The 23,873-nt window shown below is 30.5% G+C and overlaps 1 protein-coding gene across 1 annotated transcript; it reads left to right on the top strand.

Moving 5' to 3' along the window:
• LOC108915821 (acyl-CoA-binding protein homolog) lies at positions 1–23,162 on the top strand. The gene is made up of 4 exons (XM_018721961.1): positions 1–112; positions 7,310–7,329; positions 19,247–19,361; positions 22,934–23,162. The coding sequence occupies exons 2-4, from the start codon at positions 7,315–7,317 to the stop codon at positions 23,071–23,073; spliced, it is 270 nt and encodes an 89-aa protein (XP_018577477.1). The 5' UTR covers positions 1–112; positions 7,310–7,314; the 3' UTR covers positions 23,074–23,162.
• The last annotated feature ends 711 nt before the right edge of the window (positions 23,163–23,873 follow it).

Genomic DNA, 23,873 nt, shown 5'->3' with positions numbered 1-23,873 from the left:
TTACATTCACTTCAAGTTGGTGTTTAGTTGGAGTTTGCGTTCAGTTTACATTTACTGCAGTTTTAAATTTTACCGGTGAAGGTCTTTGAAGTTGTGAAGTTTTAATAGACGAGTAAGTATATTATTAATTTTTAGGTTAATTTAAAAATTCTTACTTTAAAGCACGTTACATTTTTATGAACTTAATATTCCGTTTTATCTGTAGGTAGGTATATGTGAAGGAATTTCAGAAAAAAGTAAAATTTATATTTTGATAAAAAACAGATAAAATATTACCTAACCAATTTTTGAAATATTTGTTTGAAACGTTTATATCCGTTTTGTGGATTTTAGTTACTCAATTTAAGTAACAGAAACCACATGCTACAGAGGGACATTATAATAAAAAAAATGTGATTGGTAACTAACTCTGAGCTTTAACGAACTATCAACGATCAGTAAAGGAACAACGTAATCTGTTAACAGTGTAAATTGTATTTTAATTAATTATACCTAAATGTTGTGTAGAGTGTAGCAGATAACTGCAAACTACATGTATTTTACACATAAGTAAGTCCCTATTTAATTTACACCTACGCGTTGAAACAAAATTGCGGAAATAGGCACAGTTTATTAGTTATAATTGAATATCCTGTGGTTTCATTTTTTGTTTTAATTCATGTGATGTATCACAGCTTCTTGCTCATGTACAGGGTCGGAAAGTCCCCATGGTTCATCGGCCGTTACGTGAGAGCGATAAAGTCATAGAAATCCGTGCGATCGAGAAAGATGGCTATAATAAACGCGTCTAATAGTCACCGCCCATTTCGTCCTTCCACAAATAAGATCCACTTCTTATTTGCGGAAGGGCGAAATGGGCGGTGACTATTAGACGCCTTCATTATAGCCATCTTTCTCTATCGCACGGATTTCTATGACTTATTTTATCGCTCTTACGTAACGGCCGATGAACCATGGGGACTTTCCGACCCGTATGTACATATTCTGTAACTATTTCAGTTTTTATAAGGTACCTAAATAATGGCCAAATTGATATTTTGGATTTATCTGGAGATCTAAATAAAGTGTTACCCACTTGCATTACTTAGCTAGCTATATCACCGCACCTTTATGGCAATATAGTTCATACTTTATATTATATCAAATAGAGATTTTCGTTGGCAATTTATATGATAATACACCTACCTCCTTAGGTATTTATCATATCAAGTTAGACGAACATATAAACCATTTTCATTAAATCTATGAAGGTATTTCGGCGTAACTAGGTATTAGATTTAATATTATCTTATTTATGTGGAGAAGTAGTTTCTTCTATAGTCAGTGCAATTCCACTTTCTTATTTCCACAGTCCTCAATGTTTACCTACGGCCATATATACTTAATTCCGGTTCCAATTTCAATGTAAACCAATCTAAACATTAACACATATGTGTGCCGTTGGAATTCAATGAATCGTATAGACATAGACCGTTAGTTACGGTTCCTGTGTTTGGTTAAATCAGAAAATATTGGAAACAATAGAATTTCGTTCCAAGTCTTAATATGGTCTATACCAGGGGTCGGCAAGTAATTTTAGGTGGGGTCCGGATACTTTTGAAAATTTTTAACGAAGTCCACAAAAAACTCACATACCTTACTAATTTTTTATTTTAATTTGCACTCACAAATTTAATCTACCTACTAACCATTAAGTACTCAAATAAACCACGCAATTATAGTAGAAATGATAAGGGTGGCACTCAAACGTATCAAACGTATCAATAGAAAACTATTTAAATAATTTAATTGAGTAATTTATACTTTCAAAAAATTTTTGGGAGTCCATTATTTTACCTTCCGCGGTCCAGCTCCGGACCGCGGAAGGTAAAATACTGGACCGCCAAAAATTTTTTGAAAGTATAAATTACTCAAATAAATTATTTAAAATTTTTTTTTACGTTTAAGTGCCAATCTTATAATTTTTTCTAGTATTTTACAATTGTGTAAGTGTGTGAGTTCTTAATGGTTAGTAAGCAGATTAAATTTGAGTTCGAATTAAAATAAAAAAATAAGAAATATGAATTCTTTTTCTGGGCCTCGTTAAAAATTTTCAAAAGTATTCGGACCCCACCTAAAATTACTTGCCGACCCCTGGTCTATACGATGGTGAGTACTCGGACTCGGGTCAGAATGATGGATTTATATTACTGCTTTTTTTAATTCTAAAAAAAAGTCACTCCTACTGATGGATTGTAACTAAAAATGAGAATATAAAATAGATGTAATAAATTATACTTTAAATTAAAAATTTTTCAGAAATATTTGGTCCATGCCTCATTTAGTAGAATCAGAAATTAATTCAAATCTTAATTTTCTAATACACTCCATAAGAAAAATCTGAGGGGTCATTTACTAAAAAAAGGGATGTTATTCGTCTTGCCAAATACGATATGTATTATTCTATTTATTTTTTAAGTTCTCCGATTTTTTCTTGAATATTCCCTAATTTATTTAACAAATTATTAAAAAATAGCAGTTCGGTTCATATACCAATACCTTTTTTTTTCGAATTTAGCGTATACAAGGCAAATGGTCTGCTAAATGATATGCTTAGTTAGGTGCTATACCTACTTACTGGAAATTTATTTATTTTAATTGAATTGAGTGTTTTTGGAAATATTTTTGTTTAAACATTAGGTATTACATTTTAATTGATAATTAGATAAAAAATAAAATGCATCGAAAAATCATTGATAACAACGTTACTATAACATCTATAACATAAATTCGATATTTTTTTGTAATTTATTATATACTTGTCCTATGGAGCTATGGAATTTAAAATTTATTATAAAAAATAATAAATACCTACAATAAAGAAGCATAGTAGGTACTGACCAAACTTAATAGAATTCATGATTCTTGTCTGAAGTTTTTTGGTCAAAAGGCCGCCGAAAAAACTAGTATTTGAGTAAAATTCAAATGTATTCAAATGATCATTATATAAGAGCCACTTCTTATTTGTGGAAGGGCGAAATGCGCGTTGACTATTAGACGTCTTCATTATAGCCATCCTTGTCTATCACATGGATTTCTATGGCTTACTTTATCGCTCTCACGTAACTTCTGATAGACCATCGGTACTTTCCTACACTGTATATTCTAGTATTAGATAGGTACAATTTCACCAGGGGCGTGGGTACAGGCTTCCATTAAAATAAAGTAAAAAAAAAAATATGAATTATGCCAATGACTTTTCTTGGTTAAATTGTAGTTTTTACCCATATTTTCAAGTATTTTAAGGTATCTATATCTATACAATGTTTTTAAAATACTTACACATTATTTGGAAACTAGAAAAATTCTCTTTTTTTCTAGAGCCTGTAGGTAGTCAATTATGATTTTCATTTAAAAAAGTGTAATTTTGTAATAGATATTATGTTGAATTTAATAATCTTCTGCTACTTTTTTGACTCACAACAGACATCCTTAAGCCAGTGCGACATTATCTTATGTTACTTTATATGCATAATCCTTAATCATTCAAGGATTTAACAAATACAGGAATGGATATAATTTTGATAGATTTACACTTCTTGCAACATAAGTTAGAAAAATAAGTATGTTGATTTAGTAGGTACTTTGTGTGGATGTAAGTAATTCAAAATAAAAAAATGTTTTGATATAAAAAATCAGTTTATTTATTTTCCAATAAGTAATTAAAAATCACATAGTTATTTAATTAAAAGTTTTGTATTTATAGTTTTTTATTACAAAAGTTCAGGATTTCTAATTATAAAGTTTGGCCAAAATTATACTTATTGTAGTCTCTAGAACAGGGGTCGGCAAGTAATTTTAGGTGGAGTCCGGATACTTTTGAAAATTTTTAACGAGGTTCAGAAAAAAATTCACATTTCTTATTTTTTATTTTAATTTGGGACTCAAATTTAATCTGCTTACTAACCATTAAGAACTCAAAACACACAATTGTAAAATACTAGAAAAAATAATAAGATTGGCACTTAAACGTAAAAAACATTTTTTAAATAATTTATTTGAGCAATTTATACTTTAAAAAAATTTTTGGCGGTCCAGTATTTTACCTTCCGCGGTCCGCCAGTTGCCGACTCTTGCTCTAGATTGCTGTTACCAAATTTTTAAAGTGATATTAAGAATAATGTGAACATTAGTGATTTAAGAGCTAAACTGAACGTATTAAATTTTTTTATAGGTATTTTGAAGTTTTTGTACATACATAATCAAGTACATTTATTTATAAATTAATTCCTTATGTACACATTTTATGGCTTTACGTATAATTTAACAGTGTAGCTACATAACATACTACTTATTTAGAAAGTACTTGCTTTTACCCATCCATTTGCGTGCGGAGAAATGACCTTTTTTAAGACAAGAATGAGACGAATTTTAAACATTTTTATTGCGAAGTTTCAGTTGCGAGAAACCATCATCAACTTTCTTTTTTCTTATGGGCGCCATATAGAATTAAGTTGAGCATAGCATTTTTTTTTTTGGTTTTCAGTGATATAATGTAAGTAAGAAAAAATTTCAAAAACAACCTCAAAAATCAATATTTTAATATTTTGTCATTTTTAACTATTGTAAATCATAGAGTTAATTGTTAACAGTTAGTGACACTTGTTTTAAAATCGTTAAAACAATTTTGCGTTATTCCAATGAAGGAAAATGTGATATGTTAGAGTGCTATATTAAAAATGCTTTATAGAAATGCAAGTATATTTCACTACTAATTTAATTTAAAAATTAAGACTTTACAAGCAGCAAATCAGGCCTCTTAGAGAGACTAATCCTCAACTTGTGCCTACTCTTAAATACAGTTCTGCTTTTAACTAATCTGAAAGAACATAATAAAAAATTAAAATAAATGAAAAAACCCCTCGTTAATGTCAGTTGATATCTTTCTCTTCATAAGTGAGTCACTAAAAATTAGTCATTCGAAACCGATTTGTGGAAATTATTTAAGGAGTGTTATTGCAAATTGCAACAAATCCACAATAGATTATTTTTGAGATTCTGATACCCGAGATTAAATACTATGTAATTTTTAGCAGAAGTCAGTCACTTTTCGAAACTTCTAAAACTTACATTTTGCTACAGAACACAATAGTTCTTTTGTGGCTTTTTTTACAGTTTTATTAAATAGAATTAAATAATCCAGCCGAGTTTAATAAATACAATATTACACACGACAACTGTTTGTTGTTGCATGTCGTATCGACACTTTTGTAACCTCCTTGAGGTTAGTGCAGATTATACGAGGAATAACCCGCTATTCATATTCAATATATTTTTTTGTCTAATACTTTTTACGTTACTTTTGTTCATTCAATTATATGCATGTTTGAGTGGAGTTGAACAAATCAACAACTACAAACCTGTGATTTAGACATACGTAAACTGTCAGAACATTTTTTAATCTTATTTTTTTATATAGTTATCCATATTTTTGAGAAATAAAATATTCAGTTTTAGTGTTCAAATATAATGTTTTCTGTAAACTGTAAACATTGAGTAAATGAATTTGTTGTGTTTTGGAATAACATTCGTCGTTTTATCTAGAAGCAGTTTCGGAATAATTTTAAGAAGCATACTTTAATTAAATTGTATTCTACTGGACAAATTTCAAGTAAAAATTGGTGTCGGGCCAGTTAATTTTTTTCATTGCTTAAAACAAAAAAAAACTAAGAAATATCAAATAAGTACAATTAACTTTTCAATTCAAATCAAGGCGTTTAATGCTTTATAGATTAATTTCTTATCATCGAATATTGTCAAAACTAAATTTAAAAACTGTCAAAACTAATTTTAAAACAGAACTTCATTATCCGTTCTGAAAATGAAAATGGATTGATTTTCGAAATGACAACAATGTATTGAAGTGTTTTACATAGTGATTATTTTTATTTGTCTGCATTTTCAGTGCAAGATTTTTTGTTAGGTTTTATAAAAATAACCCTTAACTGATCCTTTAGGTGCAAGGGTTTAGTTTCGACATTAATTTTTCACAGGTGACTAAAATACTCAAGTGCAGAAAAAACTAAAACTAAGTCCCAAATACGTGCAGATAATACAAATAAATTTTCTGTTTCCATGTTGGTTGATCAGAACCACTACAGCAAATTCCTGCTTGTTGGTTATCAGTTATTAAGAACTGTTTAAATATTATATCAACAAATATTTATACTTGTCAAATTGCAATAATTTTATTAGGTATGATTACTAAGATATCGACTAAAAAGTTTATAAGGTTTTTTTTTGTAACAAGAATTGAATTGATAAATGATTTTTACTTTATATAATAAAAATATATATATTTATGTATTTAAACTTGTCCTTGTTACGTTAATATATTAAACACTTTGTACCTATTAAATTTATTTTTAAAAGTCTGGAAATCATGCGGAAGGTTCACTTTATTAATTTTAAATATAAATTAATTTTTATACTGTTTTTACGTATTGAAAATTATTAACAATAAAATGTGTAAGTTTAGAGACTATAAAATATTCATAGATAAAAGTAATAAGTAATAAATATGTCAGTAATTGTCTTCGCTAAATTATCGTTAGAAGTGGCCGTTTACTAGTTTGTCTTATCCCTAGAGTGTCCAAAGTTATATGAAAATATAAGAGGTATTTTTTTAACCTTAAAATTGATAAAGTTTGTATTTAAAATATTGATATCCAGTTGAAAAGTAAGAAATGTCAGGTCAGTTTTAATGATTATAATGATATTATTGATTAAAAACTACTTGTTGAGAAAATAAATAAATTCTGGAACTCTATAGTATTGATTATTTGCTGTTAACTTCGCAACTCTAATAATGCAGTACGTAAGTATACTATTAAGGTCAGAAGTATCAAGTACATTCCATAATTTCCCACATTAAGTTTTCATTGCCACTTTGACGTACGTCTGGTAAAATTTACTCGTATATCTATGATAATTTTAACTTTTCCAAAGTCTTACTGATGTAGGAAAAATATTAAGTCATGGAGTGTAGAAAAGCAAACATCAACTGACTCTAATTCTCAATCAGCATATTCATGCAATTTTTTATTTTTTACTTTTTTCTATTTTTTTGTCAGTTTAAAGAAAAAATGCAGCACCAATTCCGATTCTTCTGTTGTATGCCTTTTGTGTGTACCATATAAATTTATTTGTGTATTACAACCAAAAAGGACGAAAATTTAAATTTCACTTATTTAAAAGTATGTTACCATGCCATATTATTGTATTTATATTTTTAACTTGTTCATTAATTACTCGTATCTTTCTTTTTCAGGCAAGATGTCCTTAGACGAGGTAAGAACCACTTTCGCAGTTGCTTAAGTAAACCTGTTTTTGTGGGAACTGTGGATGGTACTAATCAACTTATGGGGATATATAAATACATTTCTGATAAATTAAAAACTTTATTTTGCTTTAGACAAGTTAAATTTAATAATAAATCCTTAAAATGCTAGTCCTTGTTTCATGTTTACAAAATTTTACTTACTGGGTTACGTCTTTACTCCCAAAAATGTGAAAGTTAGTAGGTATTACTTTTACAGCATGCACTGTGAAAGTTATTTTTATTACTTTATTTATCATATTTCTGGTTCACTTAAAAATAAGATATGTAGTCGTAATTAAGAAATCATTAATTTGATTGTATGCATATCTGTTGCACTAGAATTGTTGAAAATAATATTTATTAGTAAAGAGTAATTAATTAAGTAGCAGCAACTTTATAACCATATAGAGGGTGTAATAGCGACAAACTTTTTTCTAATTCCTCACATCAAAGTAAATAAGAAAACAAGATTAACGTTTTTTCCTAAAATGATTCCTAAGACCTCTACTTCCATCAGAAATTGGTCAATTACTAAAAAACAATTGAAGATACGGGCTTCAAAATTGTTAGAAACATTGTTGATATTTTAAGTAAGTATTTTGCCACAAATAACCATTAAAATTAAATATGTGATTATTAAAAGTAATAAAATATGGATTAGGTATTCAATTTATATTGAAATTTAGACATATTATGTATATTAGTTAATGGCAAATGAAAAATTTGAGCTTACTTATTAACACACAGATTTTTAATAAATGACCGAAGTGCGAGAATGAGAAGGCATTAAGCTAGTTGAGGTTTTTATTTTTTAAGGGAAAAAATAAAAAATTACTTAATATTCCAGAATACTGGAAACTAATTGAATTGTTTTATCATTAATTAACAGCATTTTGTTAGTCTATGTAAGTACCTACGTAACGCAAGAAACCCTTGACGTACCCCTTAATCACGTACCTCTTTTTAAAGCAAAAACTTATAAAGTAAAATCCTTAAACGAATTCGTTTATACTTTATTGACCACTTTTTATAACTACAACAGAAAAACAAACATCATAATAATAATCTGTCATACTTTTGTTTTTCAAGAGTAACTAAAATTTTCATACGATTAATTATTATTATTTAACACGTCTGGGGGTACGCGTATCCTTGGTTGAATATCATTGGTTTAAGACAGGGGCGTTTTTTATTTTGTTCGTTTTTTACGATGCCGTATAACTTTTTTGTTTGCGAAAACATTTGAATTATGGAAAGAGATTTTCTACACATATTTTTGTGAAGAATCCAGTGGCTCAAGTAATATTTTATAATTTCTGTTTTTTCAGTAATAAGACAAACATAGGTATACATATTTTTTAAGTTGAATACCCTATATATTTTTCCATTTCGCGAAGCAGTTCTGGATAGTTTTATTTCAAATGGCTTTTAAAGTCTGTGACGGAAATAAGAACAAACCGCAAGGAGCTAGGTCTGGCGGGTAAGGAGGGTGAGAGAGGATTAATCTGATTTTTGGCATAAAACTCACGCCACAACTCTGGTCTCTTTTTACGAATTTTTTCACGTAACCATTGTAAAACGTCTTGGTTCACACGGTTCACTGTTTCACCATAAGTCAAGAATTCAAAGTGCACAATTCCATTAAAGTCGAAAAAAAAACAGTGAGCATAACAACTGACATGACTGCTTTAATGGTCATGAAGCTCCTACATCTCCATTAGCGCGTAATTAAAAAAGTTCGTTATTTTCTGAACAGGCCTCGTACACATTGCTTGATATACACAGCGTTTAATGCCTACATTTAGAACGTGTGTAAAAATTGACACAATATATCAGTCAACTAAGATTATAGGAAATGTTTGTGGCTGAGTTTTAGATAAGGCCTTCAAAAGATAATCATTTAATCTTGCACATTGATATTGAAAAACTGCTAAAAAAGAGTTGATAAGATATCGCTAAAAATGGTACCTGTATACAACATTATAATTATTATTTTTTGTTGCGCTTCAGACAGATATCGTACATTTCAAAATATATCTATTATTAATTCTTATCTTAAAAATAAACACTAAAATATTATGAAATGATCTCATTTATATTCTCTACACAAAAATGACTTCTTTTGATAAACCTGTCTGTAAGTTTTCCAAGAAAGCGAAATTTCTTCAATTTTTTTTTGAAACAAATTAAGGAGAAACAGAAAATTCCCAGTAATTATATTGCTAAATCATTGTAAATATATAAGGATTTCAGATGCAGTGGACTTTTTTTTAAATTAAAGAAGACAACTTGGTCATCGCTGACTTATTAATATCACTTGAAAAGTATACCGGGTGGCTCACAGTGAGTGGCCTATTAGATTATTTCAAAACCTACTTCGATTTAAATTTTGAAAATTGGCACATTTTGAGTGTGCTCTTTTCGAATCTAATTTCGTTCCTGTAACACTTCCTGTTATACCATTTCTGTCTATCTAGTTTCTGTGTTATTTGAAGTTATTTAGGTACTCTACTGAAATAGATTAATATTATTATTACGTATCCGAACTTAACTGCAAAGATGACTGCGAAGATTCAAACTTCAAAACAAACGGCAAAGCTATCAACCATTATTTGTCATCAAGAAATTGTTGTACCAGTTTAAAACAAAATGGATAGAAATAATTACACACATGAAATAATCTAATAGGCCACTAACTGTGAGCCACAAGATATATGGAATGAAAGCTTCAGTGAATTTTAAGAAAGTAAAATATCAACTTTATGTTTGGTCTATGAGTAGATGACTATTATAGGTATATACAAATATTATATATTACTTACTTGTAAAAAAAAGAGTCATCGGTACACTATCGACCTATCGTTAAAATTTGCATATTGAAAGATGATTTTTTGAGAATTTTTAGAAGAAAGAACGCCACTCTTTTTCTAAAAGCATTTTTTTGGTTTAAAAATCAAAAAACACTTCAAATAACTAAAAATGTATTATTTTTTTTATAAAAATATGTCTCAAAACGAACAAAATGAAAATAAAGTTGTTTAGTTTTTGTCAAGTATTTGAAAATTTTTTCCCAAAATATTCAAATGCTCATAATTTCTTGAGAGATTAAAATAAAAATTTAAAAAAATTCATGAAAGCTACTTTAAATAGGTACTAAATAATACCAAAAAAATTAAAAAAAAATAAAGAATGTCCGGTCACGATTTCAATGCCCCATATTGTATTCTAGATAGTACCTAAATAGGTAGGTACCTACAAAAAATGACCCTTTACATGGCGCAGAAAGGAGGAAATAATGAATATCTCGATGATTTGCTGATGTCGCAGTTGTAGAACTGACCTTGCTCTGACTGCATTATTCATTGTTATAATAAATTTATAAAAAATGTAGTTCAAGTTTATTGTTCCATCAACTCATCGAGTTACCTACCCCATGGTTACGCCATCCGACGAGAAGCGTTTTATTCGCTAACATTGTTAAAAAACGTTCGCTAATCAAAATTTGCGAACATTGTTCCAATTCTAGAATAACAATAATATTTCGGCATGTTATTTAACATAGATATTCAAATTAAATTGAATAGCCATCTTGTCAATATACCCAAGTGTTAAGCTACTTCAAATTACATAATTCTAAAAATGTTCTTCAATTGTGCCAAAGAAATAACTTCATAGATAATTAATTAAATTACATACTCCATATTTTTTTTTATTGAATATTTTTTTCTCTGTGATAGGTACACGCTGGCGCAGGAAATTTTATTCCGCTGTTTCACCATTTACATTCAAATTCACTCTTTATCATATCATATTATTTATTTATTGCGTTTATATATTCATTATTTAAATATTCCACAGGTAGATGTATTATTTAAATAATTTTATTAGTTTTATTGCTTCATCCTGCATTTCCTTGTCCTATTACACTTTTTTTAACAAAAAAAAACATCTAAAAAGTACACAAAATAGTATCATTTGGAAATTTACCGCCTACAAATGGAACATTGGATTTTGTTAGCAATCACTGTTGTTAGGACGCAAATAAATGGTACGATTTATTGTTAGTAAAACTTTGCTAACATTGTTCGTGAAGACTTAGGGAACAATTAATTAATATTGTTCGCGTCATGCGTCAGTGTGAACGTGAACTCAATTTAATACTTTTAAGCGAATCCAATTCTTAGAAATAGGTATACAGTGTGGAACAGCCAAATGGAATAAATTCAGTATCTCAATTATTGTGCATATTTATAAAAAATCCCGAAACACGTCGATTTTGGATTATGAAATGACATCCTGCAACGTAAAAACTTCATCCCTAAATTCAACCCCCTTCGAATGACAGTTACAATCCTTAAATTTTTAATTGGGAAATAAGGGCTTGTGAAACCTCATTTGAAAGATATTTTCATCCTCTATTCAAAAATATTTAATAATTAATTTTTTTAAATTTAATATTGCAAAAATTAGCAGTAAAAAAAAATAATTTCAACGATGTTCAAAATTAGTTCCTTGAACGCCTTGGCCGCATCTTAATCATAAACAAAAATGTCTTCTAACGTTTTCCAACATCTGAGGCGTGACCGACCGCAACCAATTTTTTTCAATAAAAATAATTTTGATAAGTTTTTGTATCTTCCTTTAAGTTGAAAATGTTGAAAAAGAACACTGAAATTGTTTTTGCTAGCCTGTAAGAACAAAACGCTGTTTTTATATTTTTGTTTATTGTAACAAATTTTGTTAAGCAGACCATTAATTTTTTCAATAAATATTAAAACCATAGCATTGTCGAATAGGCAATGAAAATACCTTTAAAATGAGGTATCACAAGCTCCTGCTTTTCATCTAAAAATTTAGGGGTTGCAACTGCCACTGTAAGAGGGTTGAATTTGGGGATGTAATTTTTACATTGTAAGATGTCATTTCAGAATCCACAATCGACGTGTCTCGGGATTTTTTATAAATGTGTACAATAATTGAGATACTGAATTTATTCCATTTGGTTGTTCCACACTGTATATGTTTTTAGTACAATATTGATCTTGTTACTACATTATGCTCGGGTAGAAATTTATGTAGTGGAAATATTGACGAATATTTGTAGTTTCCTCTTTCGTATAGGTACCATTACCAATCTGTATCTACAGGACGGTGTTCATGAATAAGCATAATGTTTCTGAACTCGGATTCTAATATTTTAAAAATGAGGAATAAAGTCCATTTAGAAATTATGTAGTATTTATTAACAAAAATCGTATATTCAAGTGCTTGCTCAAAATAAAATCAGTATTTACAATTAGAATGGAAAATAATCAACATAGGTATATGATTTTAAATTGTAATGTGTGGTTAGAGGTGCCATAAACTTCGTTTATCCTTGACGATTTAAATTGTACTCAGCAATAATTTTATTCCAAAATTAAAATTAAATTATAATAAATTTTGCTTGGACTGAGTGCGTTTATAGTATGGACTAAGTGCGCTTATTTTCTAATAGTGAATTAATCAATATTTCTAAATTATTGCAAATCTTAATATAGACAAATTCTATTAATTTATACACTTTACACTGTTAACTTGCTGTTATAGTAATTTTAATATAGTGTTCTGGATTGAGTTGAAAAAAGGGAAAACTTTTATATTTTTCACTTAGCTAACCATGCATTGTCATCCAAACTAAACGTGTTTGCAAAATTTCAGCTCAATCGGTTGCGGATAACTGTTTTAAAATTCGGTTGCAAAATTTGACCCATACTAAAGGCGTTTTCACATACACCGACACCGACACCAGCACGACATAAGCACGGCACCGATGGCCGTTTTCACACTAGCCGACACCGACACGACACCGACACGACAACGACAACGATGCCGGTGGATGCGTAATCTCATAAATAAATGGTCATGTTTTCACACTCGCCGATATGTCGGTATCATGTCGTGACAGGCTACTCCACTCGTGCCGTCGCTGATTTTGTGTCTGTATCGGTGCTGTGCTGATGTCGTGCCGGTGTCGGTGTCAGTATACAGGGATGGCCAGAAGTACGGAATAAAATTCATTTCTTTTGAATGAGTTAATTTTTTTTAAAACTCCGAAACACGTTAACTGATTTTGATTTTTTCCCATCTTTCGGTTATATAATAATTAATTTTTCTTCAACCCCCTAACCCCCAGCTACCCCTACTTTTTTTTTCAAATGGAAACATAAGGCATGAGGGGGCTCGTTGAAAAGCTTATAGAAAACCGAATCCAGCCATACCAAATAAACAAGTTTTATTTTTTCAATAACAATTTTTTTTTCATTTAGAAATTGAAACAACTAGATAATTTACAAAAATAAACTCAATGTCGCAAATGCTGAAAATGTCCTCCATTCACTATTTGGCATTCTCCAAGACGATAGTAAAAGCTGTCCACAGCATTCTGAATGACTTCAGCTGGTAAATTATGCATCTCCGCCCTAATCTTGTTCTTTAAATTCTCAATATTATCCGGTCTGTCCTGGTAGACTCTTTCTTTCAAATATCCCCAAAGAAAATAATCCAGGGGTGTTAAGTCGGGGGATCTTGGCGGCCATTCAACTGTACCCCGTCTACCAATCCAGCGATTTGGAAACATTTCATCTAAGTATCTTCGAACATCAATACCAAAATGTGGGGGAGCGCCATCTTGTTGGAACCAAATTCTTTCATTCGGTATATCTGGATCAATTTCATGAGGGAAAATCACAGCTAGAGCAGGTATCAGGTCAAATGTTAGGAAATCCAGGTAGCGTGCGGCAGTAAGATTTTCTTCAAAAAAGAATGGGCCCAAGATTCTGTTGTTGATGATACCTGCCCATACATTAACTTTTTGTGGATGCTGCGTATGCGATTCGCATGTCCAGTGTGGATTTTCCTGGGACCAAAAGCGATAGTTGTGCCTGTTAACCACTCCATTTAAATAAAACGTAGCTTCATCCGAAAAAAGTACGTCTCGTTGAAAACCATTATTGTCGTCACACCGTCTCATCATTTCCTCACAAAATTGTAATCGCCTATCATAATCGTCTTCCAAAAGCTCTTGGACAAGACATACCTTATAGGGGTGGTATTTCTCTTGTTTCAGAAACATTCGAATTGCAGTTCGAGAAGCATCGTGATTGCGGGCCAATGAAACAGTTGAAGTATGAGGATTTTCAACAAGTTCTAATGCAATGTCTAATTTCTTTTCTTCATTCAAAGCACGTGCCCGTCCAGTTTTGGGCAAAGTCTGTACTGTACCGTGTTCCTCAAATTTGTGAAATATTTTACTAACTGTCCCTTGCGAGATTTGGTTTTCGGGATATTTCGCATTAAATAAATCGCGCACTTCAGCCTGACTTCTTATTTTGTCTCCACATCCAAGCAATATCAAGATTTCGATGCGTTGCCTTTCCGACAATACCATTGCAATTCAGTAAATAACTTGATTTTGACACAATAGTAACGTTTCAACTCCAATTTACAACTAAATTGAAAAATTAACCAGAAAGCCTGTCAAGTAAGTGGTATCAAAAAAACGCAACATAAAAAATATATCTTTTTTGCGTTAACAGTTTCAATTCTTTATTTTATTCTGTGCAAATTCATGGAGAATAACACTGAAGTTAATTAAATTTTATTTAGGTGTATTTTAAGTAGGTGTTTTATACAACCCTAAAAACCTTGCTATTGAGAAAATAAAACTTGTTTATTTGGTATGGCTGGATTCGGTTTTCTATAAGCTTTTCAACGAGCCCCCTAATGCCTTATGTTTACATTTGAAAAAAAAGTAGGGGTAGTTGGGGGTTAGGGGGCTGAAGAAAAATTAATTATTATATAACCGAAAGATGGGAAAAAATTAAAATTAGTTAACGTGTTTCGGCGTTTTAAAAAAAATTAACTCATGAATTTTATTCCTTACTTCTGGCCATCCCTGTATGTGAAAACGCCCGATACCGACACAAAATCAGTGATGACACGAGTGGAGTAGCCTGTCACGACATGATACCGATATATCGGCGAGTGTGAAAACATGACCATTTATTTATATGAGATTAAGCATCCACCGACATCGTTGTCGTGCCGGTGTCGTGTCGGCTAGTGTGAAACCGGCCTAACAAAGCAAGTTAAATAAAAGTTTGTAATAAAAAAAACAGGCAATTTTGGGCTACCAAAGGAAAAGTATGAAACCAGTATTTTTGTTCTTTGTGATGCTGAATACGAATATGCTATTTGTTTTTCCCGAAAGCGACGTGAACACAGTCAAAACAACCATTGTATGGGGGTGAAAAAAGAATTTATAATTACACAATGAATTATTTGTGAACCACTTTGTAAAATATAATATATATTTTGTTGAGCAACTTAAATCAGACGGTGCAAAGAATACCATTCTAAACCTCCTTCCTCATCTTATCCCTTTCACCCTCTTACGTGGGTGAAAACGACTATTGTAGACATAAAATTCAATTTCTTTCAAAAACAATTTTTTAGCGGTCATGGCAGTAGTTCAAATGAGAATTGGTTATATTAGTAAATCTCACTTGGTTAATAAAATAAAACTATTCAAAGCTAAATTTATACACACATTAGAAGAAAATGACGAGGCATAATTAGTTTTTGCTTGTGGTATGGTGATCAATTTTCTCAAAATCAAAATTGTCCTAAAAATATTATTTTCTCTGACGAATCCACTTTCTGTACTGAGCTGTAAGTTCTCAAAATTTACGGTATTGGTCCACGGGAAATTCAGAGTTTCGAGTTCCCTGCAGAAGACAATGTTATAAAAAAGTACATAATGGTATGGTAGCTCTTACGATGGGATTATAGGCCCTTATTTTTTTGAGTGAAATATAAACTAGTACAGCTACTTGGAAATATTGGACACTTTCCTCTTTGATCATTTGAATAATATGCTTCTGAACGATAGATACTCAGTTTACTTCCAACAAGTTGACAACCAGCGCATTCAACGCGAATCGTTCGAGAATAGCTATATAGATGGTCAATCTCCTGAGCGGTGGATTGGGCGAAATGGCCCAATTCCTTGGTAACCCAGAAACCTTGATTTAACTCTAATGGGGTTTTATTTATGGGGTTATCTCGAGCAGAAATTCTATGGGTCCCCGTTAAATACCGATTTATTTGAATTCAAACGAAGCATAAGAGATACAAATAATGTCATCCCAATTCAGGAAATATAAAACGCCTACACAGAATTTACCGAACGCGCTTGGTGATGTGTAGTGGTTGGTGGCAGCAAATTTGAATAACCTTTATATTATTTGTCTATTTATGTTAATTATATTAGTTATGTATTTTTTCCTAATAAATAATTAGGAATTTATACTTTGTTTGTGAAAAATAAAAAAAAAACAACGTTGGCCGATCAAATTGAAAATTGACAATCTGTCATAACTTTTAATTCTCAACAACTAAAGAAAATATTTTTAAAAACAAAGGTACTTTACTCTTGACAATTTTTGAAAATTCGTTGTAAAATCACCCTGTACGAATTAAATTTCCTCTTTTCAACTCCATCCGTGGACACATTGTATTGTCGTAAGTTATTTGTATGTGGCATAATTTTAGTTTTTACTTTATTTACATATTTGCAAATTTATTTTACATATTTTTATTTTCTTCGCTGATGGTAAAATAATATATAATATTACAAACATGTACGGTTAAAGTAAAAATAATTTTTCAAATAAAATTACTTAATTTTATGCATGAATTATCAAACGTTTTACAATTAATTACCTTGAACTTAGGACTTCTGTAATACAATAGTTATAATCTCTAAAACAATTTACAGTTTAACATTTGTTGCTGAAACTAATATTGAAAAGAAAAATTAAATAGTAGGTATATATATAATACTTATAATTAACATAGTTTAACTGTGGTTAGTATGAGGCGAAAAAGGGTAAATATATTTTTTTATATTGCATGCAGTGGTGCATAAAGAAGCTGAAAAGTAGGGGTCAAATTAAATACATATATCATTTACTTTCATATTCCAGAATTGAAAAGAGCGAGAACTCCTGGTAACTTTGAAATCTTAAATAGGAACTCCTGGTTTTTATTATAGATTCGAATTCTAAGGCTAAAAGTACGTAAGATTTGTCTGAAATATTTTTTCGTTTCGCTGTAATCGACGAAATTCAGTTTCTTTTATTTCTCCTACCGAGAACCTATGCATACGATTCTACAATACGTTTGCCATAAAAAACCATGTTTTCACTGTAAATACTTTTATCGTCATCCAGAAACAGGCTTTCTCTTTGGCCAACGTGATTTCCTTCGCTTATGACTTATCGGAGTGCTTAATTAAATCTGCTTTCAAATAATTTTGTAACTGTAAAAACGCAAAATAAACGTAGGTACACCGAAAGAGAAGCAACGTCGTTGTTCCTGGGTTAGGCTAAAGTAGTTTTTTCACGAGCCATTTACATTTCTAGAGGTAACAATTTCCCAGTTATTCGAAATGTGCAAAATCCCACGTACTTTTAGCCGTAGAATCCAAATCTGTAATAAAATATGGGAGTTCCTATTTAAGATTTCAAAGTTACCCCTCGCCACACCTATAAGCAGGGAAGAGGGGGACTAATTTTAGCTCTAACGTATACCCTCTGCGGAATGATTAAATTTTGATTATGTACGTTTCATTCGTAGAGTGCTTATTTTTCGAGATATTTGAAAGTTTCTGATAAAAAAAACACCTATTATACCACACTATTGTGGGAATTGAAAATATGGAGATACTATATTTACAAATGTTTAGATCTTTCTAGATTTTTAAAATGCATGTAAACGTTGAAGGATACGCAGTGGGAGTAAAGTTGTACTTGAAAATAAAAGTCTTAAAGTTGGAAGTGTTCTTCGAATTATTTGCTTGGACCCAGACTGGAATTTATTCAATTTGCATTTATATGGCAGTGTTCATGATCGATGAAGAGTGTTATTATAACGGTGGCGTCAGATTAATGTATTGCAGCTGCAGTCGTTCTACAATATTAACTTTAACGCGTTAAAAAATAATATTCATACTCATTTTTTCATGCAATGTACCTTTAGGTAATGGATTCGAATTCGAAGACTTAATTTATCTGAGAAGTTAAATGTTTTGACTGACAGCGTTTGTTATCTTTGACCTTACACGATTAATTATTATTAATTTTTGAATAAATGCTCATTTTGATCATTAACTTTACTACTGTATTAAATCAATTTTCATTGCACAAATTCATGACTGCCTGATTCTGTTGCAATAACCATTAGTTTCACGGAATTATTAAAAACTATAAACATTACTTTTTAATAGTTAGCTTTACGCTCAAATGAATTCATGCGAATTTTTTAATCATAGGCACATTTACTCCAACGGAACGTTTAGATACCATTTAAATTTTTAAAACATTTTCATTCTTATTCTGTCAGTCTATTATTTAATCAATTCGTTCTTATTTTTTATACACATAATAGTTAAATTCAATTTTTTAACTATATCCAATATTCATTGACAACGTTATATTCGTTACTGAGTAAATACTAAATAAAAAGGGATTTTCGAAAACTACGATTTTAGACTAATAGTACCACTAATAGCTGTTTTTGGATCTAAAGGAATTAGAAATGTATGGCAACTATTCCTAAATTTAAAATTTGATATGATTAGTTTTTTTCGAACATTTTGGATGTGAACGGTTTTGGAGCAATGATCTTATATTGATTTGATTAACACGATTACTGCTTTCCAAAAGTGCTATGTAATGTAGATTCTGAGATGTTTAGAAACGTTTTTTTACACTCTCTAATAATTTACATTTTAACTAAGCAACTGAACTTACACATTTTTATGAATTGTGTTATGTTTTTCAGAAATTCAACAAAGCTGCTGAAAATGTCAAGAATTTGAAATCAAAACCCTCCGATAACGATTTGTTGGAAATCTATGCTCTCTTCAAACAAGCAACTGTGGGAGATGTTAATACAGGTACAAAAGTCTATATTAAATATTTTTTTAAACCATAGCTATTGTATAAATAAAAAAATCTTTGGCATCAAAATATTTAGTGGATAAATCATGGAAGTTATAAAATCTGAAATAAGTGGTTCAACTATTAATAGTCAATATATCTTCTACAATACGATTTCTGTCCAAATGGAAGTTTAGGAAAAACAGAATTTTCCGATTGTTATTGTTTCATCTCTTTACTGAATCATCTTTATACTAGCAGAAATGGATTTTCAATGAACAACATAACATAGGTATAATTTACTGATGAGCGTTATTGTAATACATTATATTTGAGCATGATTCACATGTCTGATAAGTTACGGTACATCTAATGGTATGTGTAATTCGTAGTGTTACTAATTGCCCTTAATAAAATTTTGGGACCACTTTGAGAAAAAAGCGAGATAAAAAATCGGAATGCTGATTGTCAATAGCAATTTTTTCAGTTTAAATATATCACACTTAAATACTGAATTATTTCCAAGGTAGTTGCCACGTCGCTGGTTTAGGATTGTTGTCATTTCGAGACAGATATCGATCTCTTCTTCAGAAGAAACTCCAACACTAGGTTTCAGAGTTTCAACTGAAGAAGAAAGCGATATGTCTCTCGTGACTTCAAGAAGCCTATACCGACGACCTGGTAACCAGTCCATAAATTGTTCAACCATTGATAACTTTTATATAAAATAATAAATATACAAAATTACATACAAATTAAAAATATTAATTCATATGTAATAATTCACAATAAATGTCATTATAAATAACAAAAACAAAACTTGATTTTCTCTTTCTATATGATTGGGCAGTTTTGCTATATTGTAAAGAAAAAATCAGAAATATGTCAAACTAAGAACGTATATAATAAGTTTTAAGGATTACACAATAATCAATGTAACATTACATGATCCGAAAAACTTTCTGTTTTCGTTATCAAAGCCATTACTTTGTGACCAAAATTTAGTTGATTTACTTAAAGCCAAATGTGATTGTTTTTTTGTTTTATTTTATCTACCTTCCATAGAGTTGTGAGATATCATATGATATTTATTACTGTTATTATTTACCTATTAGTTGAGAATATTCAATCAACAATTCTCAAAATCTACGGAATTATTTGAAACGCATTTATTTATTACTTTTTAGCAAAATAAATGCCGACATTCAGTTTTCCTATTACGGAATTCCAAATTTTTGTGTTATTCTATTGAATTTTATTGACCATTTCGCATCATTTTTTCAAAATTTCCATTTCTGATTACATACATTCAAAAGATATACTTTAAACGGTCTATAATTTCGTAAGTTTAACTCGACTCTTTCATTAAATTGTCCTTATTGTTTGGAAACTAAACCTATTATCAAATATTTTTCTGCTAAACCTTGAATATACGGCATTTTTACTGTATCTATAACATTTTGATGTATCTGAAAATTATTTAAAAATGAAAACGGCTACCCTTAAAAAGGCGGTGGTAAAGATATCGCCGAAAATGCAATAATCTTCCGAATTCGCCAAACTCGGGAAATCCCAGAGGGTTAGGTGGGACGTGAAAAAAATGACCAAAAGTTGAGATGTCCCGCGAAAATCGGGATGGTTATTCGTTGTTACAAAGTTTTTGTGTCCATAGATCAAGGGAAAATAGGTGAAACACTCCTGTCTTGTGGAAGTAAGGCCATGTTTACGCTCCTTGATGACATAGAAACAAACAGCGAACTTGTCGTTTATTAGCAACCGTTTTGGCGGCCTATTCAAACAAATTTGTCGCGAGTAAATCAAATAAATTTATTTGGTATATAAATTTAGACCTTAAACATTCGTTTTGTACGAAAAAATCAGTGATATTAATTTTTTAAAGTAAAATATAATGCAATTTTTACCATAAAATTTTATACGTTTGATTTTAAACTTATTTGTTTTCTATAGGCCGCGGATTTTTTTACAAGGCACAACATGACATATGGATTTACGGTAATACCAAACAAAATTTCTAAGGATGGCGTTTTATAGACAAGAAATCGTACTTTTAGTGAGACAATAATAGAACAAGTAGATCCATACAAGAAGTGACGAAATGTAACGCTAAACTAGAGCGACTTCCTTTAATTTTTCGCATGTAAACATCAGAAAATGTACCTTTCCTGTTTTGTCCAACAAATTTATAAAGTAAATCAATAGTTGTAATTAATGTATGTGTTAATAGTGTCCTAAAAGCATTCTGCGGGGTGTGATTATGTTTGTAATATTGTATGCGATTTTCTGTATGTTCAACAGGCGTGCAAAATTTAAGAAACGTAAGATAAACATAAAAGGTAAAAATACTTATACTTTTCTCCTTATTTTGAATGTATTAGGTATAAGTTGTCTTATACCCTGAAGAAAACTTATATAACTGGTACAGTGAAGAGATATTGTTTCTTACTTGCTTAAATTTTCTAGAATGCTGGACAAAAAAATTGTACATATTAACGCTTCCCCCTTAAGCTATAAGAAATACATACGGTCGCAACATCGGGACGACTGATTTTGATGTTATGTTGATACTTTCTAACGTTATGAGGAGATGGGCTGTCAGTAGTTGTCACTGATAGTGACAGGATGTCATGCACCGCGTGCCGACAACCAACAAAACAAGATAGAAATTGATAAAAGATGTAAATAAAATTATCGACAGAGTCGATGCACATTGTAGATATGAGGAACTGAAGGTGTAGCCAATACTAATGGGTATCGTGTACCTCATCCTTAAAAGTATTACCCAGCCACCAAATTTTTATCGAGTATAAAGGTATCTGGATACCCGTCGATATTCCCACATTTTTTTCCATTTAAATCCAACCCCTACCCTGTAGTAACCGTCAGTTTCTTTTTTTTCCCCCCAAGGATGAAACATCTTCGGAGCAATGGCCACTTAGGCACATAATGAAAACAAAATCGTTTCACAAATATGTTTTATTACAGCTTCATTACAGTATAAAACAGGAAAAATAATAATAAATTTGGTAGACAACTCAAAAGATATTTTGAAATAAATTTAGATGGAGTGACCCGTATTAATATGTAAGATGAACTGGCATATAATACAACCCTCTTGTACCCTGCCTCAACGTCTTTTGTATGCACCAAAGTGTCAAACTCTAATTATTACATTATCTGTCTTACACATTTATGTTATTCATAATGCTGAAGACATATTCAGAATGTCTCAATAAAGAGACAAAACGTGGATATTCAGAAAAATGTGATTTGCTTAAACTTCTATTTGACCAGAAATGTCATGATAAATAATATAGGTAGTATTAATCAATAGACTGCAAGTTATAAGTTGTTTAATTATCTTTTATGTCTTTTATCTATAGTACCTTTTTGCCAAATATTTTAATTAAAAATTGTGGCTTTTATAAAAATTGTTTCTTCAATTGGAAGACATTTTAATTTTCTGATATTTCTCATTTTCTTAAAAGTAAAAACAAGTACTAAGTTGAATAATGTTAAATCAATGTTTTGGTTTCAATATGTGCAAATAATGCATTTGTTTTTATTACAGACCGTCCAGGACTTCTAGACTTAAAGGGTAAAGCCAAATGGGATGCATGGAATGCAAAGAAAGGAGTGTCTCAGGATCAAGCTAAAGAACAATACATCGTTAAAGCTGATTCACTTGTTAGTTCTCTAGGGATTAACTAAATTATTATTCTTTATGTTGTTATATTGATACTTTGCACTAATGCACTCTTTGTTAATTTGAAAATTGAAATAAATCTTTGGTGGATAAATAGGTACATTATAATTCTAATTTTAATATTTTAAATTTAATCATTAATAAGAGCCTTCATAAATGGTTACAAGCCTTGTGACCAGTAATTTTGTTTGGAACAGCAATTTTATTTCCTTCGTGTTGGCAATGAAGTTTCTGTAAAATGATATATTAGAACAATAAGATCAAGATTACATTAAAACACAAAATTCTGTTTCACCGACTGTGATTGGTGTAGTTTTTCACAAGTTTCTATCAACCAATCAGTGGCCGGATTATCTCGAGTGTAGGCATAACAGTTTATTGCTGTTCATTGTAAACGAAATCATTAATATTGATATTGCCAAGATTTAGGGATTTTTCGTTACCAGAACCAGTCGTGCAATGTTGGGTTGACTAAGTTCAAGGGCACATGGCTTGTAAACATTTATGAATGCTCTGTGTAAGGAAACTGGTAATACGTAATACAATTCTTCTTATTAACTCTTACATCTACGATCTAGACACCAAGGCAGTTACTGTTGGGATGACTAAGCTCAAGGGTTACAGGGCTTGTAAACATTTATGAAGGCTCTGTGTAAGGAAACTGGTAATACGTAATACAATTCTTCTTATTAACTCTTACATCTGCAATCTAGACACCAAGGCAGTTTCTGTTGGGTTGATTAATCTCAAGGGTCACACGGCTTGTAAACATTTATGAAGCCTCTGAGTAAAGAAACTGGTAATA

The sequence above is a fragment of the Anoplophora glabripennis genome, unplaced genomic scaffold (genome assembly GCF_000390285.2).
Source record: "Anoplophora glabripennis isolate ALB-LARVAE unplaced genomic scaffold, Agla_2.0 scaffold1698, whole genome shotgun sequence".
In the NCBI taxonomy this organism is placed as follows: Eukaryota; Metazoa; Arthropoda; class Insecta; order Coleoptera; family Cerambycidae; genus Anoplophora; species Anoplophora glabripennis.
The sequence above is the reverse complement of the archived record's forward strand: the minus strand, read 5'-3'. Positions and strand labels throughout refer to the sequence as shown.

What these genes read in the sequence shown, in the direction of transcription:
- LOC108915821 (XM_018721961.1), top strand. An exon ending in TGTGGGAGATGTTAATACAG is followed by an intron (nt 19,362 to 22,933) that starts GTACAAAAGTCT and finishes TTTTTATTACAG; the next exon opens with ACCGTCCAGGACTTCTAGAC.